The sequence below is a fragment of the Crotalus tigris genome, unplaced genomic scaffold (assembly GCF_016545835.1).
Source record: "Crotalus tigris isolate CLP2741 ecotype Arizona unplaced genomic scaffold, ASM1654583v1 scf7180000024339.11422700, whole genome shotgun sequence".
Classification (NCBI taxonomy): Eukaryota; Metazoa; Chordata; class Lepidosauria; order Squamata; family Viperidae; genus Crotalus; species Crotalus tigris.
Genome location: NW_024100509.1, coordinates 2,145,670 through 2,166,977, shown reverse-complemented (window position 1 = coordinate 2,166,977; position 21,308 = coordinate 2,145,670). Strand labels below are relative to the sequence as shown.

At 36.7% G+C, this 21,308-nt stretch overlaps 1 protein-coding gene across 1 annotated transcript; it reads right to left on the bottom strand.

Annotated features, from left to right (window-relative positions):
* Window positions 1-1,694: 1,694 nt before the first annotated feature.
* Window positions 1,695-21,283, bottom strand: CRNKL1 (crooked neck pre-mRNA splicing factor 1). Its single transcript, XM_039325871.1, has 14 exons — window positions 21,140-21,283; window positions 18,480-18,632; window positions 17,212-17,303; window positions 16,943-17,101; window positions 16,244-16,410; window positions 15,682-15,860; window positions 14,392-14,562; window positions 13,527-13,718; window positions 12,123-12,182; window positions 9,296-9,376; window positions 8,249-8,488; window positions 5,557-5,658; window positions 3,800-4,048; window positions 1,695-3,320 (listed from the first exon to the last, which is right to left on the bottom strand). Exons 1-14 carry the CDS (start codon window positions 21,185-21,187, stop codon window positions 3,156-3,158), a joined length of 2,058 nt encoding a protein of 685 aa, XP_039181805.1. The 5' UTR covers window positions 21,188-21,283; the 3' UTR covers window positions 1,695-3,155.
* Between the last annotated feature and the right edge of the window lie 25 nt (window positions 21,284-21,308).

Below are 21,308 nucleotides of genomic sequence, written 5' to 3'. Positions count from 1 at the left end.
ATAATAAAAAAGTCAAAAAATTGCTCAACACCTTAAATAGAAAACCATTTTAGAACTAATGGCAGGCATCTGTTATACTATAAATCTAGAAAGCAATGTAAGCTAATTTGAAAAGTCATCTTTTTTTAAAAGTTCTCAAATTAAAAATTCTACAATCTCATGTCTTTCCTTTTTCTTTTTGAATAGACCCACTGCTGTTCAGTTACAGCTATCACAAAGCCAAGGTTTTGGTTTTTGTTTTGAACAGCACTTTCCAAACTAAGGATGTTGGAATGAGGAACTATTTTCTTTAGGATTAATCATAGTTAAAAATATCAAAAAGGAACAAATTCTTACTAAACAAAATGAAAACCTACTACATTTTTTGCCTTGTATCCTATGTGCTGTTAGACAGATTTGTAGATTCTTTTTTGCTTTTAAACATCTGGTGATTGTATCGATGAAGATTTTCAATCATGGGCAAAAGATTTTTTTGAAAGAAAAATCTTTATTGGTTACGTTTATGCAACCTGAATCATTATTAGTCTCCTGAATAAAAAAAATTAATTTCTCACAAATTTCCAAGTGTTTGCTAAACATGCTACAATTTATGTGCACCTGTTTTGTTGAAACCTGCCAAACTAGTTGAAAATAGGAGCCCTATCCATTCATAACCGTAAATATTGCTATTATTGTTAAATGGTCTCCTATCCAGCCCTTTAATTTCCAGATGCAACTCCTTTTGGAGCATCTTTGTATTTAAAAAAAAAACTTGCTTTCCTTTCATCCAATAGGTAGAACTCTAGATTGTATCAATGATAGTACAAGCAAATTATATTTTGTTAATAAATGGATATTAGCCTGTTAAAATTCTTTTGGATAATATACCTTGCCTTGAAAAAGAGAGTATTGTAGACAGCTTTTCAAATTTTATGTAACTTATTTCAAGATTTTGTTTTGTTTTTTCCTCTGACAAGAGATGAAAGTGAGCTTTTTGTTTCATCACTCCAGAGCAGGGGTAGGCAACCTTGGCTCTTTTATGACTCATGGACTTCAACTCCCAGAATTCCTGAACCAGCATGGCTGGCTCAGGAATTCTGGGAGTTGAAGTCCACGAGCCATAAAAGAGCCAAGGTTGCCTACCCCTGCTCCAGAGATACATGTGGAATCACACAATAGGACATACAAAGAATTTATCTTACATTCTTGGAAAACATTTTTAAAAAATATTATTAAATTGGAGATTCATTGATTACGCTTTATATGGAGCGATTCTTTTAATGGACTAACTCAAAAGACACTAACACCCAATTTGATATTACTTTGATTCTTACTTTGTTAAAAATGAAAAACGTTATTGCCTTGATGTATAAATAAAATACACATGGGACTTTACAATTTTAGATTGCTTGGAATGCAACTGATTTAAAAATAAATTGTTATTGAGGGTATTATGAATCTATATTATAGGGTAATCAACATAGATAAAAATAGAAACTGTTATCTTTTTTTTAAGCTTTAAGCGTGTTGTTGAATTTTACTTTAAGGAAAGAAGTATATCAACGTGCAACAAAATATCTAATAATTTTACCATTTTAAAAACCTGTACAGAAATATAAGAAAATAACCACAGCAAAATGTAAATAAATAATTGCCAGGAAAATATAACTGACAAGTAAATTGAAATTGTGCAGAAGTACAGTCATACTTCAAGATTTTTTTTCAGATCCTTTTAATTAAAAAAAAGAAAATAGGCATGCTACAAAGTACCAATATTTAACATTTTTATTTACAAAAATGCCTTTTGTCCCCATAATTCTTAGACAATAAAATGGAAATTGCCACCTAAGTCACATAAATTACATAGCCGTCAACAGCCAGCCTCTGTTCCAAATAAACATCTTGACAAAAGCTTCAAAGTTTTGTACTTGCCCAAGAATACAAGTACGTGATATCACAATATTATGAGCTACATCAGGGGTCTTCAAACTTGGCCCTTCAACTCCCAGAATTCAATGGGAGTTGAAGTCCACAAGTCATAAAAGGGCCAAGTTTGAAGACCCCCCCCCCCAGCTACATTTTTTGCTATCTCTTGAATGCCCATGAGAAGGAAGATGTGCATTAAGAACATACTGGAGAGTTGGAATAGAGAGCAAAGAATGGCTTAAGAATGGCTTCCCCAGAAGGCTTTTTTTGCAAGGAAGTAATAGAGGAACAGAAACAAAAACTCGACTAATTTTAAAGGGCCAGGACATGGCCCAAAGTTCTTGTCTGAATCAGTTTCTTCTGACTATGAAAGGGAAGCATAGCTAGCAGATCCATAAGACCACTGCTCCTCCAAGCTAAATATGAAAGTGGAGAGACTAAAGAAGTACCAGATAGCTGTCAGAACACTTTAAAAAAAATATTCAGAAGTAGGTTATTGCTTGAAGTAAGTAAACCATAATTCCAAGAAAGTACGGTAGTACTAACTGCTTGGCTGAAGATCATGAATTTCTTGGATAAAAGCTGTCATTTGTACTTGTTTCTGTGATACGTTGACCTCAGGTGTGCTATTTTTTGTAAGCCACCCTTGGTTTTTAAAATCTCTGATAGACTCTGAACATCTTGATACTTATTTCCTTATTCTTTGAATAGTGATAATAGCACTTATTTGATTTGTGCTGTGCTGCAATTAAAATTACCTGATTATGTCTCTTACTGTAATGTTTGAATTCTGAGAAAGAATATAACCTTGTAAAATTGTCTGCTGATAAATGAGATATTTGTAATTGGTTGATTGTACGTGCAACATGCTCTCAAAAAGTTTGCATTGGCCCCAAACCTCCAGCTATTCAATTTCAATGAATAATCCCAGGTTTTAGTAATATGAGAATGAAAAAAACCCTCACTTCAGTTTTGTGCACATGTATAATGTCATTTTATTTGTCTTTCTTCTAAGCTAAAGATCACGAGATCTGTCTCCTCTTTCCTCAAAGGGCAGTTACTCCTTGCTGATTTTTCAGCTCTACTATGAGTAATCACAGCTATCCATTACTCTTATATTACATTACTCTTTAAATGCTTATGTTAAAAACATGCCTCTTTCACTTCAAGCATTAGCAATTTTTTTGGGGGGGGAATAGTTTATTAGCAAAAATCTGTACAATATAAAAGAGAAGAAATCAAAGATATTGTTAGGGACTGCTTTCATCAATATCCTTGTCTGGGTCTGTCTCTGGATTTTCATCCTGTTGCTCCTTCTTCCAGAGTTTAGCCATTGCAAGCAGTTTGAGGTTGGGTTGATTGGCAGCATCTTCTGGGAAGATATAATCATAATATTCTTCCCAGCCGGCGTCAGACTAGAAAGGAAATGTAGACATAATCAAACCTCCATTATTAGAATTGTTTTAAACTGTGTGACATTACCACACAGCATTTGGTCTTTTTACAAAGTGCATTAAAGACCAATTTAGGCCACAGATATTGCTTGTTTGAAAATCTCAGAGAACTAAGGAAATATCTTGTCTCTCTACTGGATGTACAGAATCTTTTAGATTATCTGAATAGATCCTAATGTTATTGGGGTGATTTTTCCTGAATAATATTTCCTGAACATAAGCTTTGTTATGAAATATAAATGAACTGTTGCATCCTTCACATGCATCAGAGTACAGCATTATATTCTGTAGATTCTCTGCACTCACTCTAATTTATTAAAAGAATAAGCAGAGGGAAGAGGGAAAAACTGTCTATTTTGGTAAGGTCTACCTGCATTTGTTACACTGCTATACTACATAAAGTACTTGTGGAAAACCAGATTTCTAGGTGGACGTCTTACCCCATCTTCAGCCTGAAGTTTTCTCCGCTTCTTGACTTTTTCAGGCATCAGTTTGTCAACTCGTTCTCTGCTGGATTCTGTTCCAAACTCCTCTTCAAAGTTTTTCCAAGATTCCAAGAGCATAAGCCTCTCTTCTTTCTCCTCACAATTTCTCATTGTTTTATTTGCCTCTTCATATATTTGCCGGCATCGTGGTAAATTGTTCCTTTTATCTGCTGAGAGCTCAAATTGAGCAAAACTGATCCATACCTGAAATAAATAGAGCATATTATGATAACTAGCTAATCTATGTATGTACAATAAGTTGTCACATACTTATTATAGTCTTTCTCTGTCTAGGACAGGGGTGTCAAACTCAATTCACTGAGGGCCGCATCAGCACTGCGGATGCCCTTGGGGGGCCGGGTGGGTGTGGCCAGAGTGGGTGCAGCCTACTGGGTGGGTATGGATGGAGTGGGTGTGGCCAGTTCTACATCATTCGCGTCAAGGGGGCCTGTGGGGGCCTGGGCAGGAGTGGGACAGATCTGAGGGTCTCTGGCAGAAGGGGGTGGGACCAGGGCAAGTGCCAAGGCATGGTCCACCGGGACAAGTGCCAAGATGGCCACCACAAAATTGTACATTGGCTCCCGGCCGGCCTGGGTCAGGGCCAAGGCAGCGGGGGCCGTTCCCTCACTGTTTCCAGGATGGCTTCGCAGGCCACATGAAACCACTTTGCGGGCTGCATCCGGCCCCCGGACCTGGTGTTTGACATGTCTGGTCACCTATTCTGGAACTGTACATTTTTGGCCATTTTTAGAAAGGATTTCATACTGTTTTCGATTAGAACTTGTAATGTAAGCAGTGTATAAAATTACTTAATAGTATTTTTTCCCCAAAGGAAACATACTATCAAAACTGAAGTATATTTAAAAGAGAATAAGGAAAAGAAAATCGGAGTCAAATGTTGATCTCCTTTTTTCAAATAAGATGAGAAGAACAAAGTTTATATAATGTAGGTATACAGAACAGCCAGACTGTGCCATGCAGCTACCAGAATCAAGTCAATGTTGTCGAGCAGCCTGAAATTCCCTTATGGATAAAGACATACAGTAACTGATGAACACAAAGCAAGTCCTCTACCAAGTTCTTAGGTTAAAAATGAACAAAACTGAATTTTTCACTCATCTTTTTTCTAATTAAATAATGCTCCCATCAACATTTAACATAAAAATGGGAATATTATTTCAATTCGATTTTAACATTTAAAAATGTTACAATTTTTATTCTTAAAACAGGGGTAGATAACTTGATTAGAAGCTAATCAACTCTCTCATGCTGTCCTAAAGGTGAAATCATTTCCCTGAAGTATAATAGAAGTGCAAAAGGCCATTCCAGTGAGTATTTTTAAAGGGGCAGATGGGCCTTTGACCTTATATGTCATACTAGCCTTTTCAGCCATTCCAAACTTGAAAACTTTTTGAAGAAGCTTTAAGAGCAGCAATATTTAAATAGAGCAATATGTAAAACATAATTTACAATATACATAAGTTTAGACTGCAATTTTTCTTATTTTTTTTCTTCTAATCAGTTTTTCTATTTTTGTAAAACTTCTCATAAAATTTTTTTTTTTAAAAAAATCAATTATTAAGAAAAACTCACTTAAAATTGGCTAAATTAAAATCTGGTGCCACCTTCTCTGTATTTATTTCAGTTGCAAAAGTGTGCACAATTAGTGCTACTACAGCCAGAATGGAATTCAGCTTTGGCGGAGTCCTTACCTTAACATGCTGTGTTCGCTGAAGCAACCTCCTGTATAAATTTCTTGTATTCTCATATTCCTCTTGTTCAATTTCAAAGTCTATGTAAGATTTCCAAAGCACCTAGGAGAAGAAAACTCTATTTTTCCAATTTGGAATGTAAAAGCGAATTTATAAAAATAAATCCATATAAAAAGTGCCTAAAATAACACATGGAGAAAAAACTTCTGAAGAACTATATTTTAGGTACTTGTTTTAGAGGGTTTAACTTGATTTCCACCAACAGTTCAGAGCAGCTTACACAAGGTTCTCTCTTCATTTTATCCCTGTATCATCAATTCTGTGACATATGTTGCACTAAGAGATGTGGCTGGTCTAAAATCACCTGGTGAATTGGCATGACTGTATCTTTGTTTTCTTGGTTTGAGACCAACACCTTGATGTACCTTACTAACAATCCTCCAGAGTTGAACTCTAGGTAGAAATTATCAGGATCAATTCTAATTGGTTATTTCATCCCGGATATGGTTTTGAGACTAATAACCTAGGTGGGAGACCTAGGCTGGAAACTGTATGAGGGACAATCTCTTGAATTGCTTGATGGTTTTCAGTGGTCTTCTGGGCCATATGACAGGACTGAGTTTTGAGGTTACCACTAATTTGCAGTGGTTCTAGTTCTTTCTGGGAGGACATATCCAGAAAGCAGTACTGTGAAATTACAGTTCAATAACTGGGTCGCTGGACCTATGGTGTTTTTATAGGATTCTATCTTGTCTTTATACTATTTAACGATGAGACTGATGGGGCAGGTCATTTTGAGTGAGGTGCCATCATTATGCAGATGACATCAAGCTGTATTGCCCCTTACCATCTAATTCCAAGGTGGCTAGACCCTTGAAAGTTGTATAAACTCAACAATGGACTGAAGCAGAGAAAGTAAGCTAAAATTAAATCCAGACATGATGGAGGTATGGTGGTTAAAGACAAAGAAGGACTTGGATGTTAAGGTAAAGCTTGTTTGGAGTGTTTGGAGTGCCCCTTGAAATTCAGCCGTCATTGTATATGCAGATGAATGCAGTGGCAAGAACATCTGTACAACAATGGCTATTGTTCCTATTGCAGTTTCTGAGCCTTTCAGACCTAGTGATTAATCCATACTTTGATTATATACCCTCTTTCTAATGCAGCATTCTGGCTAGTGCAATTAACACCTCTTTCCAAGGAGCTAGCCTTGAAAACTGCCAGGAAATTATAACCCATATAAAATGGAGAAGGAAAGCTGTTAACTAGTAAGAGGTATTGAAAGATTTGCACTAGTCGTATCTGGTTATCAGGCACAATTTATAGTGCTAGTGCTGATTTTTAAAACCCTAAACCAGGGGTAGGCAACCTTGGCTCTTTTATGATTCGTGGACTTCAATTCTCAGAATTCCTGAGCCAGCCATGGGAATTGCAGTCCACAAGTCATAAAAGAGCCAAGGTTGCCTACCTCTGCCCTAAACAGAATTTGTTTGATTTGTATACAACCCATTTCGCCTACCATTTGCTGAGATTGCAAGCTCTGCTGTTTGTGGCTATCTGAAAGATTGTTTCTACTAGGAACTCATTCAATTACCGTATATGCCGGTGTATAAGACGACTTCCAGAAGCGCTAAACTCAGGCCAAAGACGGGGGTCGTCTTATACGCCGAGTCGTCTTATACACCGGAAATACTGGTAGTTCCCGGCGTATAAGACGACGTTCTAGGAAGGCGACCTGGCGATAAAGACGGGGGTCGTCTTATTCGCCGGGTCGCCTAATACGCCGGCATATATGGTACTTGTGAAGTAGGGGAGACTCTTTCGAAGACTTGCTCACTGCCAGAAACTAGGCTACTTAGCATGAAGGAGGCAGCATTCCCCTATCTGACTCCCAGGGTCAGAATGTGCTCCCTACAGAAGTATGTTTGGTCCCTACTTTCCCAGTATTTAGAAAAATAACAAAATACCCTCTTTCCCCAAGCTTTTATTTGTTAGATAAATTTATTTTTTTCTTGATTTGAACTGTATTATTTTTAATTGCTATAAGCCAAGGAAAATGCCAGCGAGGGTTTATGTGAGCCCCATATTAATGGCTGAAAAAAAGTTTATTGAGCTTGTTTTAAAAAAGCAGTGTGCCGAGCAGTTCTTTTCATTCTTCTTCAGCCCCCTCCAAAGTGGTATTCCTCACCAATTAGACCTGTTGCCTGAATTCCGTGAAGGGGCAAGATGGGCCCGTCATACAGCAATAGGAATTTAGTTGACTATAATGCCAGTCTGTGCTTCCAAATGTAACAGCTACACTTAGTCCCGGGTTGCTGCTGCAGTGGAAAATAATCTGCCACTGCTGCTCTGCTTCCCCTCATCCATTGGGTGCATTCCAGCCCCATTTCTCTGAAGCTTCCTCCTACCCGGGAAGCCATCTCAAGCTGAGCAAACAGTCCATTTCTAGCCAACCTAGTTCATCAAGGCAACTACACCACTGATTTCAGCAGCACCAATACTACTACTCCCACCCTGCCCTTACTGTAGTGAACCTTTTGTTAACAAATGGGTAGCATGTCCCTGCACAAGCTTCCTTGAGAACGACAGAAGTACAGATTTAATTAAACATTTCTATATGTCTCCTATGTATTCCCTCTATATACAACAAAAATACATTATTAGGAAGAGCAATCCCCAGAGCCTTTCTTACCTCGGGCATATCCAATCGAGGCTGGCCAATAGCTAGTTCATATATAGCTCTGGCTCGATCAATGTCACCTAGAATAGTTTCTAACTCGGCAAATTTGATCCAGGATGTGCAGTTTTCAGGTGCAAATTCTAAAAACTTCTCATACAGTTTCCGACAACGGTCAAACTCTCGCAGTTGTAGCTCCAATTCAATATAGCCTTTAAATAGTTTGTTCTTTGGACATTTACCTATAGAGGTCCCCTACAAAGAAGGAAGAAGTTCTTCAAAGCTTCTCAAGAAAGTGCAATTATACAAGCATAAAAACTGAAATACACTTTTGCTCCAAAAAAATGAGGTATCTGGGCTCTAAAGGTCTAATTTTTGAATTATTACATTTATATCTTATTGTGTTCTTATTGCATATTAAAATGGTCTACGAAGACCAAAAACTATCGTGAGCGTGGTAGCTTTATTTCAACATTCGGTAGGCATATTTCAACATTTTAAAAAATGTTAAGAGTTAGCCATAAAAGAAACCATTGGAGTTCGGAAGTCAATAAATTTAAACAATAACAGGAAAAGCAAAGACAGTATGGTATTCACTAGAAATAGGAAGATTTGTTTAATGGTACTTTAGAGACCATCTGTATATAAAGAAGTCAGTTGGGTTGTTGTTTTTTCCTACCACAACTTTGCAAATCAAGCTAAGCACGGGCATTCTTATAAGGCAAATCAAGTTTTCAGGAAGGACCTGACCTTTCCATACATTTTGGAAGTTACCATCAAATTGCCAGATGAGTTTTTCCCTGTGGGACAAAATGTAAATGGTGGTAGAACATCTATTCCAATAGGAAATACAAAATAAATGTATTAAATTACATCTACTTATAGTCTTGGTCTGATGCAACATAAAAAGTATCAGTACCTTTCAGCATAATGTTTTTTAAATTTCTGACATACTACTATAAGCCAATAAGAATTTTAAAGTATTGCTTTCAAGAGAGATCAGATGATAACCATTTTCATTAGTATCTTTCTAGAACAAAAAAGTTACTTAATTTTACTTACCAATGCTCGCCTGGCAAGATGGAGATGCTTCTGTCTAATTTCAAACTGTGCGTAGAGCAACCATATCTTGGCAAATGTAAACTGAGTGGAAAAACAGTATAAAATTTAGCTAATTTCAGTTTGCTGAGTTAAAAACAATGCTTTCGTACATACGAAAATGACTAGGATCACAACTGTTTGGAATTTTTAAATTTATTCACTTTTATCCCGCCTTCATTATTTTTATAAATAACTCCAGGCAGTGAAGACAGATAATGCTCCTTCTTCCTCCTATTTTCCCCACAACAACAATCCTGTGAGGTGAGTTGGGCTGAAGAGAGTGATTGATTCAAGATCACTCAGCTGGCTTTCATAATTAAACAGGGACTAGAACTCACAGTCTCCTGGTTTCCTCAATAAAGTAATTTTCTTGAAACCCATTAGAATAAAGTATGTGTACAGTATCTTTAGCAGGTTTATATTATTTGATCAGCCCATAAGGCTGACTGACAAGACATGATTTCTGAAAGCACAAAATTGGACAATGCGTCAATGAGAAACAGGAAGACTAAATTACAATTCATTTCTATTTTATTTTGGTTCTCCTGCACTTTATTTGTGACCACTCAGTTATAATCTAAATCTATTTAGAGTTATACATTCATGTATAATCTAAACTACTAAATCACTGTAGCTGACTCATTTTCTAGTTTCATAGAATTTATTATTCGATATGGATTCTGAAGGAAGGGCATATTAAATAAAGGAAATGGTTTGTTCATATTGTAATGGTATATGGAAATGACTTGGAAGACAGGAGGGAAGGCTGCAAACTGACAAGTGGCATATAAAAGATGTTTCAATCCACAGAAAGGAGAATAGGATGGAAAACATTTCAGAAGGGACCCCCCCCCAATTTTCCAGGAGTTTCCTTCCTCTCCAAAGGAAAGGACGAAAGAAATACTTTCAGTCTTGGAAGAGTTTTTTTTAACATAACCTAATAATAAAGACAGATCCAGTGCTCCTGGTTGTGTTTGTGTCTGCCCTCCCTACCCTGCTGGGCTAACACATATGGAACTTAGAGCTATTTTGCAGAGATTATAGCATTTTCTCTCATATAATTTAGGTTTATATAACATCACCAGTAACCTCAGTTCAGAAATTTTATTATTTTGAAAGAAGCAAAGGATTCTCAAAACTCTATGAATAAATTAAGTGCGTGTGTACACACATTAACTCACACAAATACATCCATGCAACTCTATGATTCGCTGTAGCAGTGATGGGCAACTTTTTTTCTTGGACTTTTTTTCTGGTGGCATCCCACCGACTCTAAATCTCACCACTATAATTTGTCAATAAAGTGATCTATTTTAGGACAGTGTGTCTGCTTTTTAAAATAATAATAATAACAACAATAATACTAATATTAATAATAGGGAGTTTAATTTGGAACTTTGAATCTGGGTCCCCTTTTTGGGTCTGTTGTAACTTCAAACAGTTGCTAAGTAACAAGTCATAATTTGAGGACTACCTATACAGTACAATCTGCCTTGCTGACCAAGACAGATTTTTCCTTTCCCTATTCTCTTATATATATCTACTTGATTACAGGCAAGAGTTGAAGATACATTTAAATCCTATTTTTCAAAAGAATATAAACTGCTTCTATTGAACTAGAACAGGGATTCCCAACCGGGATGCTTGGACTTCCTGGGGGTGCGAGTCGATATTCTAGGGGATGTGAAAACTTGGGTTTAGAAGTTTCAAAAATTATAGTGTATATGCATAATTTGTTATTTTGAACTTTTGTAAGGGATGCAAGAATATATCAGAAGCGTTCTAGGGGTGCGGGGTATAGACAAGGTTGGAAACGGCTGAACTAGAATGTCCACTTAGAATATCCATTCCATGAATTTCTCAAATCCCTTCTTAAAATTATTTTTGCATCTTATATCTGTTGTATTACAAAGCATAAACCAGCTAACTTACATCTAAAGTTCTCCTTACTACAGGTTTACTTATAATAAACTTGCCCAATGTAAGAAAAAACATGACTGTGTGGGCTTTTATAGAAAACTGAGTTCCAAAACAGCTGGAAAGTAGAGATTTTTAAAAAAATCAAATAAACCTAGTTAGTCCTTAGATCAGTAAATAGCTTGAGAAACTGCAATGTTTATATGTAACTTGCACATAAACCCCACTGTTTATGTACAACTGCTTGCATTCCATACTCTTAGATTTATCATACTCAAACTTATTTATACTTCTATCAATACTTAGAAAATATCTTCAATTTAGACCAGGATTTTTATTCATACAGGGCCTACACCCAAACCTCAAGGAAATGATTCATCCAGAGTTATACAGAGATCTGTATCAGGAATACAATGCCCTTCAGATATTCTGACAATGGTAGTTAGGGCTGATAAAAGTTTAAATTTAAAATATTTGAACACTAATTGTCTATTCTTGTTTTAGACTTTAATTAAATTGCAGGTTTTGCACCACAGTGTTCACGTTTCAAGTGAAATTCTTCCTCAATTAATAAGAATTAAGGTTGGCCCTGACCAGGAAATGAACTAGATGATTTCATGATCCTATTTTAATATTGGCTCCCTCCCACTGAAATCTACCCCTATGTAATTGTACACATATTCACTCTCCAAATGAATATAAAACAGAGTGTTATCCATCTTATGTGTAGCGAACTCTTAAGTAGGAGGTTGCTCATAGTATAAAAATTAAATTGTAATAACATATATGATATGATCATATTGCAACTGAAACAATGCGGATGAGGTTAATGTAGTCAGGATGTGCCCTTAATTACATAACAAGATAATACCTTTTTGTGAGGAATGAGTTCAACACATGCTTGATACACCTGTCTTGTTCTCTCTGGATCCTAAAAAGCAAATCAATCTATGTTACACATTTGGAACAAGGCTTCCAGGCAAGTGCAATTCAAAATATTGTAGGAAAAAAGACATCTAGCTACATTTTATCACTTAAAACAATTCTTACTGCTTGAAAAACCTTTGAAAATCTTCATTCCTATCGTGACTTCTTTTTTAACATTTTTGTCTTTTGGGGGCAATATAAAATTGTTCACCTATCTAGGACTGTATTTTCAGAACATATCGTTTGAGTAATTAAAAAATGTCACTTGTAGCATTTAAAGCTTGGATATATAAGAACCATTCTCGTGTGAGATGGGCAACTATAAAATATAATAAACACATATCGTATATCAGTGTGGTATGATCAATTATATACCAAGTTATGGAAAAAAATCTATATGGCTGTGGAGTATCAGAGCTGATTTGATGGCACATAGTCCAATCAATGATACACCAAGAATGCTTTCATAGATCCCCATTTGCTGTATGATTATTTTCAGCAATGGCACACTGCATTTGGAAACATCACCTGATACAGATTTATTACTATCTTTTAATGCAGCGGTTCTCAACCTTTGTGTGATGGCGACCCCGTCACATGGACGCGCCGCGCATGTGCAGCTGCATGCGCGGGGCCACCCCCATGCACGGCTGCATGCACGGGGCCCGCCAATGTGCGTCTGCATGCGCGGGGCCCGCCAATGCGCGGCTGCATGCGCGGGGGCGCCCCATGCGCGGCTGCATGCGCGGGGCTGCCCCATGCGCGGGGCCACCCCCCACGCACGGCACGCATGCGCGGGGCCGCCCCCTGAGGGGGAAAAATGGCGGATCGCGTTGTTTGGCGACCCCCGTAAAATGGTTGTTCGACCCCAAATGGGGTCGTGACCCATAGGTTGAGAACCGCTGTTTTAATGAATGCCAACAATGAATATGAGTGGAGAAAGGTACATAGGCAGGCCATTTTCCAACATATTAAAATACTTATATACCATAAAGAAATCAATTATATTTTACAATGCTTAAGTGTTGGAGAGAGGAGTTATAAAGAGGACTATAATCCTCTTGTCTCATCATCCCTGTTTTAGGCAGTTAAAGGTTTTCCTAAATTAATGCACAATTTATTCTGTTTCGATAGTTACTGACTAATGCTGACAGTTGCAGAAGCTGATTAAAAAAAAAAAGATGTATGGCAATAAGCTATATAACTTAGTCTGCTTTCTTCTATGCTTTTCTTAGGAATCTAGTCAGCTATTTATCCACATGCTAATCGGTTGTACAGTATCAAATTTCCTAAACCAAGTCCCATTTAATCAAAGAAGATGCAAGGTTCGTGGGTCATTTTCCTTTACCTTTGCCTCTAGCTCTTCATAAAGTGCATAATTGATCCACAGATAGATGTACCTCTTCCAGTGTCGTTTTTCTTGAATTGGAGGAACGTTGGCAATGGCTCTTTCATAAACTTCACGTATCGTATCAGATTCTGCATCACTCTCCACCAGACGCAGATAGTCAAACCAAGCATCATAATTATGTGGATTAGCCTTTCGGGATAAATGGGGAATACTTTCAGAAGCACGGTACAAAATTAGCAATGTAATTGTCGAAACATGGTTTACTGATTGAGTTTTTGTTAATTCATCAGTTCAACTAAACAAGTCACCCAGAGTCACCTTGTAGGGGAGATGGGCAACAATTAGCATTGCTGTATCCAATTTCAGAAGTGCTAAGGATTCAACATAAGAAACAATGACAGCAGCAGTGCAACAATTGTGATTTATATGAACATAATTTGTAAATTCTAAGAAAATGTCTACTATTCTTTAAAAGAAAAACAGATTTTAGTACAAAATAACTGGTAAAAAAGGAAAAGAAACCCTATAAGCACATTGATAATAATGACTACCATGTTGGGAAATGTACTATTTACTGATGCATCCTTTTTTCATTCTGCAGTTTATGTTGAGTGGTATACAGAATAGTACTTTCTTCCATAGACCTTCAGGCTGAGATAATGATTTTTCTACAGTCAGCCAGTGAGTTTCAGTGACTGGTTTCAATTTGAACACGGGTATTCTGGCTATAGTTCAACACCATTACAATTATGTTAGGCTAGCCAAATTACACACTCCATCCTTACAGTAAAACAAAAGCAGCCGTCAAGGGAATTACCATTGAAGCAGACAATTCCCTTAAAGTTCAAGCCTTTGCACTCACTTTTACTTCTTCTTCATATTGGAATCTCCTCTTGCTAACAATAATATCTTCAATTCCCCTTCGGTCCCCAAATTTCTTCTCAAAAATTGTATAATTTTTGAAGAGCTCCTGTGCCTCATGTTTTGGAATTCTGTCCAGGGCATATTTGAATATTACTCGCACCCGTTCAAACTAAAAAGGAAGGGGGGGAAAGGAGGAAAAAAGAGCACTTTAAAATAGATTAAACTTGATCCTCATTGGTATATTCAGCAACTCTCAATTTTCAGTTAAAGCAGATGCTGTGAAAAAATTCTTTTTGAAACCTTGAAGAGTATTACACAAATGAATAATGTGCCAGGCTAGTTTTATATTATTGTACATCAGAATAAAATTTTATATTAAAAAAAATGAAACCAGATAAACACATAACTTGGGGGGAGGGGACAATGTTGTTTATATCATTGTTTACAGCTTACATAATTTGTATTGTTATATATCACATCTATAAAAGAAATATAAAAATATTGAGAAGTTCATTATTATAGTGAAGCTGTATATATTAAAGTCAAGAGAATTAAATAGGCTTAATTCAGTTAACTGAAAAAAAAATCAGCTGCAGTCTTAAAACATTTCAGAGACTAAATAAAATAAAACTGCTTCTTTAAGACGTCAGAATGAAGATCAGCTCAGCAACGGGATGTCCATGAGCATTAGGTCGCTGCCAAGCCCTTTATCACTTCCAACAGGTCCCTTCCATCACCCTCTTGTTCCCCCAGAGAAGACTGACCTCACTCTCTTCTGCTTACTTGGCTTCTGATATTCCAGAAGTACATACTTGATCACTCAAAAAGAATTTCTCTCTGTGAGAATCCACATGCATAGCAGAGATAACAGATCTTTGTTCAGATCATGTGAGAAGACTGGTAAAGGGGACATCTCATAAAGATAGCTTAGACCCAAGGTATAGCACAGGGGTAGGCAACCTTGGCTCTTTTATGACTCATGGACATCAACTCCCAGAATTCCTGAGCCGCCTGGCTCAGGAATTCTGGGAGTTGAAGTCCACGAATCATAAAAGAGCCAAGGTTGCCTACCCCTGGTATAGCAGAACAGAAAGTTTTGCTGTAAGAATATAAGCTTGTATATTATGTATACAGCATGTTTTATTGTAAACCATGCAGAGAGATTCAAATATTGGGCAAATTTAAAATTTTATAAAAACATAAATGGAAAATTAAACAAAAAATTGTCTTAAAGAAACAGCTATAATGTTGCTCATAAAATGCAAGCTAATAACAAACAACACATTACCTCTTTCTGGTTCTCTTCAAATTTGGCAAATGCAACATACAAATATTCATTCATATGTTCTTCTCCAAAGAATTCCACAGCTCTTTCAAATACTTTCCTTGCATGTACAAAATAACTATGTTTCTCTTCAAAACGAGCATATTTGATCCAATTCTTAACATCAGGATGGACCATGACAAGTAGAAGGCATTAAGGAACTCGAAACAAGATGTATTTCATTGAAAGGTTTAGTATAAGATCAACCTGCTGCTAATAATTATTAAAGTTATAAAAAAAACATTTTTTCCCCTTGGGAAAACAAAAACTTTGGCAAGATGAGCAATTAAAAGACCCAAATAATTTATACATAGATGCAACTTGGCTTAATATAGCAGCAATGCTGGTGCATACATTTCTTCACCAATAAATGTTTGTGAGTATGGATTTTGATCAGAAAATCTATATTGTAAAGCCAACCTCTATGCATAATAAATCAAAAGATGTTCCTTTTACACAAGACTGGAAGGCGAAATGCAAACAAAAAAATGCTGAATTTAATCCAAACATTAACTTAAAAGGATATATCTCTCATAAATGGAACGTGCTCTATCCACTTCCTTGTATCTTAGCTCAAAGTTAATATAGGAATGCCACGACTGTTCCTCTGGCTGCCATTCCATCCAACGCTCAAACACTTGGCGGGCCCCAGCAACATTCCCCAGCATCTCTTCCATGTAAGTATATTTGTACCTTTTAAAATAAAAACAAGGAAGATTATATCATTTAGAATAATAAATAACCTACCTATTTATATCTAGTAAAAATAATTCTTCATAAATAAGTAAATAAGGAAACTTTTTAAAAAAGCAACCACATATTGAGCTTGGATCTGGAGTGTTTGCATATTTGGCCCTCAGCATACAAAGTCTAAAGTAACGGATTCCAAATCTGGAATCGCCACCACAAACAAGAAAACTGGTTATCAAGTGCATGACAAGATGGTGAGAGTCAATGAGGTCTTGCAGTTATAAGGTCGAACTAAGAGCACTCTGCTTTCAACCACAGAATATGACTGTTCATTGTGGGCCAATCACTGTTCCTCAATCCACTTTATTTCACAGTCTTGTTACAGAGATAAAATTTGAGGGAATCTTATGAATGTCCATTTGAGCCCCTTGAGGAAAACCAGCAAATAACTTTTTTCAATCTACAAAACACTTTTCTCTCTCTATGTCTCTCTCACTTACATATTGTATGTTTGAAACCTAATAGCTTAGCTTACCAGAACTGATTAACTCTTGGTAAAATAGTGATAGCCCGATCCCAGATATTTCGCGCATGATTAACCTGACGATTCTTCATTTCCATTTCGGCATACTTCAGCCAAAGAGTTACATTTCGGTAATCCACATCTAGAGCACGCTCGTAGATGGAACGAGCCCTAAAAACAACACATTACTGAAATTAGCGCATATCCAATTCATTTTCTAGAGAAGTGGGCATTATTAGATATTCATATTCAGAATTTAAAAAATGGTTGTCGAGAATTACCTTTGTATTTCTTTGAGGCTTTCTTCCCATTGTGCGTATTTAATCCAATTACTAATAACAGTCCGGTTTTTCCTTATGTTATCTTCAAAAGTCTTGGGAGAAAGTAAAGAGTTTACTTCTAGAAAGCAAATAACTCTGCTGTAGATCCACAAAATCTGTATCAGAAAAATCTGATGAACTATGTTCAGTAAAATTTGTTAATCAGGAAGATTTCAAACAAGTAGCCTATAATACAGAAGCCAGAGAACAGTATAATCAAATTTTACTGCTTACATTTTTTATGACTCTGTAATCCATTTATGTAGGGTAGAATCAGGGTAACTGAATGGAGCTGAACTGGATGCCCTTCCTGACATACAGAGTTTGCAGCAGGTATTTTATTTTTGTGCATTTGTCGTTACCTAGGATTGAACTCTCAACCCTCAGAGTGGGAACCGAGCATCTAGGCTATCGTGCTGCTCAGATTTTACGGCTGACAATATCTCTCACGAATGCTCTCAGAAAATTCCACTTTCCTTTTATCCTATTATACCCAAGAAACCAGGAGACAAAACTTCATTCAAAAATTTCTCTTAGTAACTAGTAGTGATCCAATTTTACTTTTCCATATATATAAAATCTCCTATGCAGGCTTTTGTTGCATATTAGGGTTGAAAATTACATGAGAAACTAAGATGCTATATGGTTTCTCACTTCATGCAATCCTAACAATGGGTTATAAATATGAAGAGGCAGCCAATGAACAGTGGGTCAAGGATCTGAAAGCCCAATTAGATGTGACTACAATAGCAGGAAGGGGTATTCTTGGGCAGCCATTCACTTTTTTTCAAGCCAGCTACACATCTAAGCCAAACAACTGTTCCCAAATTCAGAAAAACCCTAACTCTAGCCAGATGTAATGCCTTCCCAAAAGCTCGTCCTAAGGGGGAATTCTATCTGAAAAAGACTTTGGGTGAAGGAATTTCTGGAACACTAAACCATATTTTTTTAATATTCCTGAATTGTGGTTAACAATACCTCATCTACTCAGATTACCAGGAATCCCAAATCCATTTTATTTACAGTTATAATCCAAACTAAGTGATCTTTTTTCCCATCATATGGCTGGGTTTGTTTAACTATTTGTAAAATACCATACCAGCCTTATTAGGATTTACTATGGTCTTTATTTGTTGTCTTACATTTGCTTTTCTTTCAGTTTTTGAGTGGTCAAATCTTTATTACAAATCAATACGGTATTTTATTACAAAGTATCATGTCTTATGTACCTTTCTTTTCCGAAGCTTGTAATCATTTAGCTCCTCTTCATCTGTGATTTTCTGTTGAGGAGGTGGGGGAAGAAGCTCGAGTTCTCTCTCCTTTGCTTCTCTTAACAATTGTTCTGCTGTTATCTGTACTTCTGCTGGAGCTTTATTTTTCACCTGATGGAGAACATTTTTAAAAACTACAATCAATTTGAGAAACCCATCTTTGGAATTGACATGTGGCACCGAACTTATAACTTTACAGCCTCAGAGACCTCTTGCTCCCGCCGAAATCTGGTAGCACTGGAAAACACAGAGCCAGAGTTTTCTGCTTTGGAAAGTGCTTGAAGATGCATACTATAGCAGGTGCAGTAAGTCTCTAATACTTCACACAGTGCAATTGATATAGGTAGTCCTTGACTTACAACCCTTCATTTACTGGAAGTTGCAACAGCACTGAAAAAAAGTGGCTTATGACTTTTTCAAACTCACAACTGTTGCAGCATCCCCATGGACATGTTATCAAAATTTGCACGCTTGGCAATTGGCATGTATTTATGATGGTTGCAAGTCCTGGGCTTATGTGATCACCTTCTGTGACCTTCTGATATGCAAAGTCAATGGGGAAGATGGATTCAGTTAACTGTGTTAACAACTACAATGCTTCAGTTAACAACTATGGCAAGAAAGGTTATAAAATGGGGCAAAACTCACTTAACTGGCATAGCAACAGAATTTTGGGCTCAATTGTGATTCATAAATCGAAGGGAGGGAGGGAGGGAGGAAGATTTCACATTGATTCATATTTTACACATCATTGCTATACCTGTAAAGGTTTGATTTGTGATTAGGCAGACCTAAAACTATGGCGCAAATTTCACTAATGTAAACTATATGATGCTAAAACCAGACATAAGAGAATAAGAGTTTCACAAAATGAAACTGTTTTGCCTTTGCAAGAAAATTTGATAAGACGCTGAGCTCAAATATTAAAATTAAAGCTTACATTCCACTCCTAACATCTATTCTGCCTTCTCAACCCTTGACCTAGTATCCTTGTACCTAGTACAATCTGAAAGGAGGTTCTAGTCTCATTTTCTTGTGGCAAAATCAAAATCTCTTTGTGATCAGCAACACAGAGATCTCTTTCTAAAGCAAACGGTTTTCTTATCCTGTTACTCAGGTGGCAATGCCCAGGATTAAGCTACCAGATTCACTTGCAAAAATCCAGACAAGTACTAGATAATAGCAAAAAGATGCAGATGTTTGCTTCACTCACATGATTACCTAGATTTTTGCAGCCAATGTCTTGTGTTTCTGTCCATATTGAGGATGCAAAGGCATTGTGCTATATTAAAAGGTAATCCAGTAGAACAAGGGTTGATTTTTCATAGCTTGTTGCAGGTACTAATTTGATTCTTTTTTTCACCTCCTGCAACAATACTGCACATTTATTATCTACCTCGGGTTGGTTATTTAGAACTCCAGTTTGCTTTTAAAGTCCCTCACTGGCCACTAACTTACACTCTGAAATATAACAAGCAGCATCTATCAAACAAAATAGTATATATCGAAGCTCATAGCTTAAACTAAATATTTAACCCAGTGCCAGAACTGTGTTAAAAATTGTATTAAAATTCCACTTGTTTTATCTTTAACAAGCTCATTTAGGAAAAAAAACTTTATTTTTTAAAAAAACTTTTTTAATCACAAACCCTGCCAATGTTATTGGGCTTCTCTTAGAGATGTAGCTTTTGCCCATTCAAGATCCATAATCATCTATCCATCCCACCTTCCTAAGGAGAAATGAAGACATTTGACAACTTTGGTCCTTGTTATTTATTATTTCCTAATTTGAAACTCACCAATTCATTATTTTATTTATCATACTTAACTGCCCATCTCCCTCAGATATAAATTCTAGTTTGTTTTGGACAATAGGAACCGTTTAATAGCCTTCTATTCTAAAGCTGTGCTATTTCTCAGAACTGTTAAAAAAACATTTTGAATGAATAATAATTATTTGAATAAATCGGTATGCCCTGAATTAAAACAGTAGTCCAGTTAGCTACCGACTGTATGCATGTTGACGATAAATAGCCTCAGGCTGCAATTGCACTTTCTTAAGAGTAAATCCTATTGAATCCAGCGCTGCTACCTATGTGTTTTGCAGAGATGCGAATAATTGTCCCCTCCGACATTTTCTTCTAAGCAAGTAAACAGATATAAAGACTATTTCTTGTAACACCAAAGATGATACAAAGTTTAATGAAGTACGGTATTTTTTCATATTGTGCAAGTTGTTCCCGATGACATTAGTATAACAGTGTACTTCTTTAGACAAATATTTTACTAGGATTTTATTGGTGTTTCCTTTAAAATAAAATCAGATTTAGAGTTTCTTTTTATCCAAAAAGAAACTTGATCCTAAAGCCGTTTTATTTAGAATACAAATCCCGGAGTTCTTCGGCGACAGATTACAACGATCTGATCTACCCTGCCTTCCTTTTTATCGAGTGGGTCATGCCTATTTTCCACAAAATCCTGAAAATCTCAGGTCCCACGTCTATCTTTCCCATTAGGAAACAAACACTTATACTAAGTTCAGCGAGACCCAGCTCCGAAATAGGCCACCGCTGTCTGTGCGCTTCGTGACAAATTCGCACTTTGCTTCCCCTGCCCACCTTTGCCACTTTGGGAATTCGCTGCTTCCCAGCCGCCGTGGACGCCATCTTTTCTCCCGTTCTATTAGTCTACGCCGCCTTTTCCTTCTCCTCCTCCTCCTCCTCCTCCTCTTCAGTTTGAACTTTGACCTCCCAGCACACCTTGCGCGGTAGAAGGTTGGGCTTTTGG

Coding starts and splice junctions, on each gene's coding strand:
- CRNKL1 (XM_039325871.1), bottom strand. CDS start 21,187: ATGGCGTCCACGGCGGCTGGGAAGCAGCGAATTCCCAAAGTGGCAAAG. Junction 16,411..16,942: donor CCAAGAGTTAATCAGTTCTG/GTAAGCTAAGCT, acceptor TTATTTTAAAAG/GTACAAATATACTTACATGG. Junction 13,719..14,391: donor AATATGAAGAAGAAGTAAAA/GTGAGTGCAAAG, acceptor TTATCCCGAAAG/GCTAATCCACATAATTATGA.